The sequence below is a fragment of the Chinchilla lanigera genome, unplaced genomic scaffold (genome assembly GCF_000276665.1).
Source record: "Chinchilla lanigera isolate Chin_1 unplaced genomic scaffold, ChiLan1.0 scaffold00096, whole genome shotgun sequence".
Lineage (NCBI taxonomy): Eukaryota > Metazoa > Chordata > Mammalia > Rodentia > Chinchillidae > Chinchilla > Chinchilla lanigera.
Window position 1 is genome coordinate 7,988,648 of NW_004955497.1, and position 8,780 is coordinate 7,997,427.

The 8,780-nt window shown below is 39.1% G+C and overlaps 1 protein-coding gene across 1 annotated transcript in view; it reads left to right on the forward strand.

Moving 5' to 3' along the window:
- Positions 1–8,335, forward strand: part of Pomp (proteasome maturation protein) — an 18,549-nt gene extending 10,214 nt beyond the window's left edge. The window contains exons 5-6 of the mRNA XM_013505497.1: positions 3,341–3,434; positions 7,281–8,335. Coding sequence (XP_013360951.1) covers positions 3,341–3,434; positions 7,281–7,348 — 162 coding nt within the window. The 3' untranslated portion in view covers positions 7,349–8,335. The remainder of the gene's footprint in view (positions 1–3,340; positions 3,435–7,280) is intronic.
- The last annotated feature ends 445 nt before the right edge of the window (positions 8,336–8,780 follow it).

Below are 8,780 nucleotides of genomic sequence, written 5' to 3' on the forward strand. Positions count from 1 at the left end.
GAGGTTTCAGTCCATAATCAGCGGGCTCCAAGGAAGAGTGGCACATGGCAGAGGAGCACAGTTCATGGTGGCAAAATACAGCAAAAGCAACAAGAGCAAAACGGGAGGAGTACAAGAGAGCAGCCACTTTCCCTCCCTTACATTGTATGCAGACTCCCCACCCCAACGTGGGTGTAGCTGTCACACCCAGAATCCCAGCATTGGACCATGAATCAGTCTAAAACTCTAGAAACGGGCCCCATGGCCTTAGAGGGGCATCCAGACACAAACCATAACAAATATCTGATGGTGGCTTTGAGGTGCATTTTATGTATAGCTTGGTGTACCTGTTGCTAAGGAGTAATCAGGACTTCACAGATGTCCTTCCAAGTGTTTAAGACTCTTCACCCCATGCTTTGGAATCTGTCATGCAACACTGCTTCAAAGAATGCTGCTTATCAATAATCCTATCCATAGCTGACAACTTCAGTCTCTCTTTCTCTTTCTCGTCTGCCACATTCACATTCTCTCACGTCCACATCTCTAGCAAATTCTGTCACAGTAAGGGTGCTTCTGTTCTGCAGTTTGAGTGGCGTTTTTGTTGTTGTTGTTATGTTTTGTTTTATTTTAGTGGTGGTTATGTCTTTTGTTTTGAGACAGGATCTTGTTAAATTGCCCAGGCTGGCCCTGAATTGGTTCCTCCTGCCTCAGCCTCCCAAGTACTGAGATTACAGGCATATGCCACCACACGTGGCTCAAGTTGAGCTTCTTGAAAATGTTGCCTGTGTTTCCTGTCTGTACTCCCCTGCCTCCTATTAATCCAACCGGCTGTTTTCTGGCTCCCATCAAACCATGGAATCTGCTCCTAAACAACCTAGGCAGTGCTTTGCCCTCATTTATCTTGAACTCTTTGTGGTTTTTGATACTCAGAGCTCCTTCCTTTGCCTTTGACTTTTAGATCATCATGTTTTCCTGATTTCCCTTCTCTGACACCCTGAAGTCAGGTGTCTCTTTGTAGATTCCTTTTGTTTTGTCTGTTCCCTGACATGCCAGCTATGTTAACACTACAACTTAGGTTCTCTTCTCACCCAGTTTCCTCCCTACTTCTGTTACTTCAGTTACCATTTATATGTTGATGACTCCAAAGTTACAATTCTCTCAAGCACATTACATTCATTTCCAATTGGAAATCCCACCAGTACCTCAAATTTCACATGTACAAATACACAAGAACTTATTATTTTTCATACAGTCTATCATGTTTGAGTAAGTTTCTGCCTAAGGCAGAAATTGCAGTGTTAACCTTGGTTATCTCGCTCAGTACCTTATCCCTTACTCTTTCCCCACCCCACCAAAACAGCTAGTCCATTGCTTGGTCTTCTCACCATTTCTGCTGCATTAGTTCTTCACTCTGCCTGCTCCAGATTACTGCACCGCTCGCCGCAGCTGCCCTTTCACCCCAGTGCTCACACTGCAGCCAGACTAACCATTGTAAACCACGGGGCTGAGCATGTCACTTCCCTGACTTCGCACCCAGGAAAAACCCTACTCCTTACGTGGCTCTGTGAACTCGCTTCTTGTTTCCTGCCATAGTCCATACCCTTCTAAACTACTGCAGTTTTCTGATTATGTTCTTTTACCTTCTGGTTTTGCCCATGCTAGTCTGGGTTTCTTTCTCAGACCTACCTCAGATTACATATTTTTCATTAAATATGCACTGCTACAACTGTATTGGCCAGTTATTTTGGAAGCCACTTTGAATACTTTTTCTATGACTCAAGCTCTAAAGAGAACATGGCTTCAACTGAGAATGACTTGAGTCTGCATCTTGCCTCTACCATCTAGTCTTAAAAACTTAAGTAAGTTAAAGACCTCTCGGAACCTCTAAGATATTTTTGTTTGTGTTTTTAGTGTGAAATGGGGAGTGGTAAGAGCAGTATAGGGTTATTCTAAAGATAAAGTTATGTGATACATGTTTAACATATAATTGTTAGATTCGCTTGTCTGTTTGGATTCAGCCACACATTGTTTATATTTTGGGCCTAGGTTTGTATACTGTTTAATCCAAAATTTTGAGCGTTTTTTTCCTCATCCCTTTACTTTCGCAATTCTTGTTTATCAAGATATTTAACAACTGCCTGCTCATACCTGCTTTTGATGCCCTCTCAAGATTGTATCTCTCATCTCTCTGCCTAACCCGTTACTGCCTGGTTTAATTTATAGGCTTCTGTTTCTATTTCTGTTTTTTCTTTCTACCTACTTCCTTAGTGATTTATATTTTTTGTTAGTCAAGAGAAATTTTTTTCATACTATGAAGATTTAAGTACTATAACTTGCTGGGCCTGGCGGCACACGCCTATAATCCCAGCACTGAGGACCCTGAGGCTAGAGGATCACTGTGAGTTTGAGGCCAGCCTGTATGACCTGCACATAGTGAGACCCTGTCTCAAAAAGACCGCCCCCCGCCGCCGAAAAAAAGGGGCTGCAATTGTATAGGCCACTAGAAATTGAAAATCTTAGGTTGGATACATTTTGGCAGCAGGAAGGTGGAATCTTACTGCTGTTTTAAATTCTCAGTAGTAGTATTTTTAAAATCCTATTGCCGTTTACTTACTGACTACCAATGACTCTTGCTACTCTCTGGCAATACCCAAAATTATTTTCATTGACTTCATTTATAACTACTGGAAAACCACCAAAGAACAGAAAGACTGAAAATATAGTTTGGCTACGTTAAAGTTTATTGAATACCAGCTATATGCCAATGATTATCCTATACATACTTTACACCATACCATACTATAGCCCTGACAAAGGTTGTAGTATCCAGATTTTACAGATGAACAAACCGAGGCAAGGATAGGTCAGATTGCGTACGTAAGCCATGTGATTGTTAAATTTGAATCCAGATCAGTCTGTCTTCATAACCTGTTTTGTCCACTCTACTGTATGCTTAGGACCCAGTCTGTGGTATATTTATTTAATATTTGGAAAAAAATAGATATGCCGTGTGAGTGACAATTTCAGTGTTTTAATATATTTTGAAAAACATTTTGAGAAGCTTTTTAAAACTTGGTTTGTATCTAAAACATGAACTGGTATCACCCACAGTCCCCCCAAACCCCCTGCTGGTTAAATTGCCATTTCATTCGTTTTTGTGAATTTTTCAAGTAAGGAGTGGAAAAGCATGAAGTTAGATGATATATCTTGGGTGCTTTAATGCTGGTATTTATTTGTGACACGTAGTAATTGCCTTCATCTTGGCAAATTGGTACATACGCACATGGCATCTCAAGCCTTTTTACTTTTCTTCCCCTCATTTTGATTTTTTCTAATCTTGCCCTTTCTTGTTTTCTCAAAGGTCCAGCGTCTTCCCTTTCTTTCTAGCTCCAACCTTTCACTGGATATTTTGAGGGGTAATGATGAGACTATCGGATTTGAAGATATTCTCAATGGTAAGTGCCACTCAGCGCCTTTGTACCACGCCCTTCAGTACACAGGGTGACAGGAGCAAGCAGAACGGTCCTTGTCCTTGTGGGACTTAGAGCCGGTTGGACTCACTTAGTCTTTATTCACAGTGGTGGGGTAAAACTTAATGTGGTAACTTTTTTAACTTTTTAAAACTGAAGATTATGTATGAGCAGTTCTGAGACTATAAACCTTTCATTCAAGTCAGAGTAGTCATTTAGTCGATATCCTGAGCACCAAGTCTGATGTGTCAGTCCGCTACACCATTCCTAGAGCGGCTTACAAAATAACTGTTTCACTATTCACAGCATCTGTGGGACAAGTGTTTAAAATGACTGGAAGCAATAAGATTAATGTGTTCTTTAAAAAGTTGCCCTCTCAGAATGGTTTTTGAGCTGTTATAAATGATGAGTGGGAAAGTGTAACCTGTCATTCTTAACAAAATTCCCTCAATAATTGTACGTGAAGTAAGTGACTTTTAAATCAGAACAATGCATGCAGCATTCTCTGTTATTTCTGGACCTGAGGAAGATAAACAGATACAATCATGGGCAATACTGCCTCTGCTCGTTAAGCCCAACAGTGCAGGAGAAACACAAAAAGCCAACAGGATTAGGTTTTATTAGTTTGCTTGGCTGCCTGCGTCCGGTAGGGAAATGCTGTGGACACAGCGGAAGTATAGTGAGCCTGCTTGGGAATCTTTCCTGAGGGAACGTCTCAAATTCAGGAAAACCTGAGATTCCCAAGCTCATTTCAAAGGAGTAAGGTGATAGTTAGGCCTACATATTCTTAACTTTTATTTAGTTATAAAAACACATTTATTTAAAAATCCCTTTTTATAATTCTGGGTAAAGAAAAGAGGATGCTTTTGAGCATTTATTCAGTCAAATATGTGTTAAGCACTGGGTTAGGCTCTGAATATACAGTGGTAAGCAAAATAAACATCTGCTTTCTAGTGGTAGAGGCAAATGTTAAACAGAGAAAAACCATAAATTGTGATAATATGGGCGAATAAAGAGATGTTGGGTTAGGAAAGGTAGGTGCCTCTGGGAATAGGACACATATAAATCGATTCCTGAAATATACATGAATTAGTTTAAGTAAAAGTAGAAGGAAGGTTTGTTTCATCATTATCTGCCTATAAGCTAAGGGCTAAAGAACTGTAAAGGTTAGAAAACAACTTACTTACAAAGTAACAAGTTAGCCTGCCGTGGCTTCTTGGATGCTGGTAGAAGATAAAAGATTCCTGGAGACAAGGACTTTTCACCACTCACAGCAATCTGAGTAAGCAGAGAGTACTAACATTTCTCTTGATCCCATGAACCACTTCTCCTACAAGACACCAGCAGACGAGGGTCAGGCGCTGTGTGGTTATATGGTATATTTTGTTTCAGGAGAGGAGTTCCATGTTCAGGGGGACCTAAATTTTAGGATGGGCAGTAAATTGGCCTGTCCTGTGCTCCTGTTTTCAGAGGCTGTTTGCTTTAGAAACGGCCTTGGTTCCTGTAGGTAAAACTAATTTGTGCCACTAATGTGTGTATGTTTCTGCATCCAGACAGAAGGCAGCTCATGAGGTGGGGTGGGGGCTGATGGGGGAAGGGTGTACATAAAGGTAATACATTTTATACTAAATGTGTTTCTTTTTTTGTGCAATGCCCCTTCAAATCGGATGTATTAGATGTTAAAGTAAAAGTTTTTAATATGTTAAAATAATAAAACAGCCATAGACAGATAGTCCAGAGCAAAAGCAGTGTCTCTGCTCCCAGAAGTTGTAGAATTGTGACAACAATTGAGAATCGTTTCCGGCACAGAAGAGAACACTTTAACAGGTGTCTTCTGGCTGGAGTGTTCTGAGCAAAGTGGAGAGTGGAATAGGATGACATTGAAAAGCTAGACAGAAAACAGAGACACCAGGGCTAGTAGACCACAAATAGAAGCCTGGAGTTTATTAAAAATGCCACTGAATGGTTTTAAGAAGAAATGTCATGTGATGTAATTTCATGTTTAAAAAACCAGTAGCTACCTTGTAATATCTTTTGGTATTCATTCCTTGGATCTCTGTGAAGTAGATACTAGCTGGAGAGGCGCCGCGCGCGCGGGTAGATGACTTTCGGACCTGCTGCACTGCACTTGAGTGGTTTCCCCGTTGCGTCTGAGCGCTGTATAAATTTTTGGGCATGATAGTTTTTGCTTGCTCTGTAGTAAAGTGCTTGGCCAAGAAAATTCCACACATTCGGTAAAGAGGGCACTAGAAAGTCAAAAGTAGGCTTTTTCTTTGTGCTGGAAGGTACTTTTCACTACTCCAGTCTTACCACTTTAAGAGAAGTAAAATGAAGTTCACAGAGGGACTTGGTCCACCCCCAGTGTCCTGTGAACTTGGGGCAAAACTGATAACTAGACCTGCAATCTGCGTGCCTTGGTTGTTTGTTGTACTGTCTTGGTACATTTGGTAACACAGTCTTTACAAAGTCAGAAGCTTAAAAAAATAGAGTTTAAAAGAAAGTTGTAGTTAAATAAGTATAAGCCCTGCTGAGAAGTCTAACTTTACCACTAAAACTTAGTACCCCATTCCCGTTTCTGTCCTTCATTCCCTCAGTTACTTGCTGTGTGCTGTTCCAAACTCTTTGCCAGTTGTCTTTGTACAAAATATAGTCAGAAGACATTTGGCATTGCTTTGTGTTTGTTTTTTAGCACAATTAGTATCACACTGCATATCTGTGTATGATACGTGTGTATTGATGGGTCTTAATTTTTTTCTTGTTGACAGAGCGTTCCTGTGTGTCTTTGCTTATCCTTTGTACTTATGTGGGCGTCTTTTTTAAAGTTTAGGTTCTGGATGCGTGTTACATACACAGCAGTTTGTTACTATAATTATGGCACCATCAGTTGTTGTTCAGGCTACATTGTGGGGTGACGTGGAGCATACCAACTGCTGAACTGTTGTGACAATAATTTCCAACAATTTCTGAGCAGATCTAGAGAGAAAGCATACATATTGGCTGTATTGAACCGTTACTCTTGGTAGTCACTTTTGTAATGTAGATTCATTTTTACAAATTCATTTGGTTTTATTCTGTTTCTAGACCAGTTTTACTGTTTCTCTGTTGAGTAGAAGGCAAAGGCTTTGTCTTCAGGGAACTCTGTGTTGATAGTAATTTTGAAAACTTTTAAGTGTGTTCTCACAGTTCAAGTAAGACTTTATCTGACTCATCTATAAACATGAGGGAGTGAAAATCTTTAAGGTTTCTTCTTGTAGAGTTCTGATTTATGTTTGTGTGTATGCAACAAAGTGTTCAATTACACAGATAAAACACTTTTACAGTACAGATTGAGATTATTCCCAAAGTCATCTGAGAAGCCATTGGAAAAGTTCACAATCTTGAAAAAGAACTTTTTCAGTCTGTTTTTTTTTTTTTTCTTTTAAAATAACTATATTAAGACATCATTGGGGCTGGGGATTTAGCTCAGCGGCAAAAGCGCCTGCCTGGCAAGCGCAAGGTCGTGAGTTCGGTTCCCGGTACCGGAGAAAAAAACCAAAAAAATAAATAAATAAATAAGACATCATTAACAGGGTATGTGCCGCACCCATTTTAGTTGTATAGTTCTATGAGTTCTAATGAATGCATGAGTCTGGGTCCTCTCAGTCAGGATTGAGAATGCTTTCCTTGGCCCCTTTACACTGAGACCCCCAGCTCTAGCCCCAGGCAACTGGTCTGTTTTCTGTCACTTTAGATTACTTTTGACTCCTCCAGACTTTCATGTAAGTGGAATCGTTTAATTTTTTTTTTTTTTCCTGTGAGAATCTTCTAAAATGTTTTCTTGTTTCTTTGCAGATCCATCTCAAAGTGAGCTCATGGGGGAACCACACTTGATGGTGGAATACAAACTGGGTTTACTGTGATATGTGTGCTGCTCATGAACCAGAGGGGCTGCATCTTGTTCTAGTTGTCTTTTGTTGTAATTTGATGTGTACGACATTAAAAGTACTGACATACGAGAATTTTTGCCTAACAATATCAATGATGATTTGAAATTATTTGAGTCTTTGGTTTATGGCTCTGCGACAGTTGAAAGCACTAATGGGAGATGATTTTAAAGCTCCTAATTTGTAGTGAAACAATGGCCTTTCCTGTCTTCAAAAAGTATTTCCAGTGAATATTAGAGAATTGCGCACAGGTTCCAGCTCAATCTACTATCTAGGTATCCCGTCAGTTTAATTTCAAATGACTGTTATCAGCGTTTAACCCTGCACACTTCATGGTAGCATCTTTCAGAATAAACATGTGTGCAGGAACACCGCAGTTCCTGAACGCTTCTGTTTGTAAGCAGTTTGATTTGCAAACAAAAGTGTTTGGCAAGTTTTGCGTCTGTTTGCGAACAGGTGACAAACATGACCGTGGCCATCATCCCCAAAATTATAAAACAAATTAAGTTTATCAACTGAGGTGCCACTGTAATTGATTTTAGTGGCAACACTTAAAATGGAGTATAATAGATGTGTGTTGTGTTTCGGTATAGCTTGTAAGAACAGTATTTGCTCTATTGATGCTATATACAATTATAGCTCTACTTTGGTCCTGTCATGTTGAAAAGCTTCGATTTTGGTCTTTAAAGTGAAAAAGCCACCAGCAGATACAGATTTAATGGTTGTATTTCATAGACTTAATATGTACTTAATTTATTATCAGGCAATACTGTTAAACTCACTTTTCCTTATTCTTAGTTTGTATATCACAAGATACTTAAATTTTAAAAATTATTCAGATATTCATATACATACTATGCATCCATAAACAAATTCCATAATTATTTAAATGAATGTTTACCATGATTTTTCTTGTATTCTTTATGAAACTGGTATATAAAAATTAAAGATTTTTTTAGAACATTAGTGAATGGATCATCTTTCACTACTTCTGAGGTATATTTTGATGGTAATTTTAAGGCAGGTTTTTATTTGGTAAGTTATTGATTTACAACCTTTGACCATGTCTAGAGACATTTTGGGTGTCACAGCTATAGGGGTGGGTTGCTGCTGTCATCCAGTGGGTAGAAGCCAGGAATACAGCTGAACATCCTACAGTGTACGGGCAGTGATGTGTTACCACCTAACAGTGAAGTGAAGACACTAAAGGGAAATGATTTTTAAAACTCATCATTTATATTGAAACAGTAGCCCTTACATCTTAAAAATATTACTAATGAATATTGTAGATCTACATCTACAGTTTGCTCTGTGCAACAAAGATTTAGTTCAAAATGGGAATGCCAAGTTGAATCTTAGAATAAGTCAAATGCTATTTAAAAGGAAAATCTCTGGCTATTGTGATTAA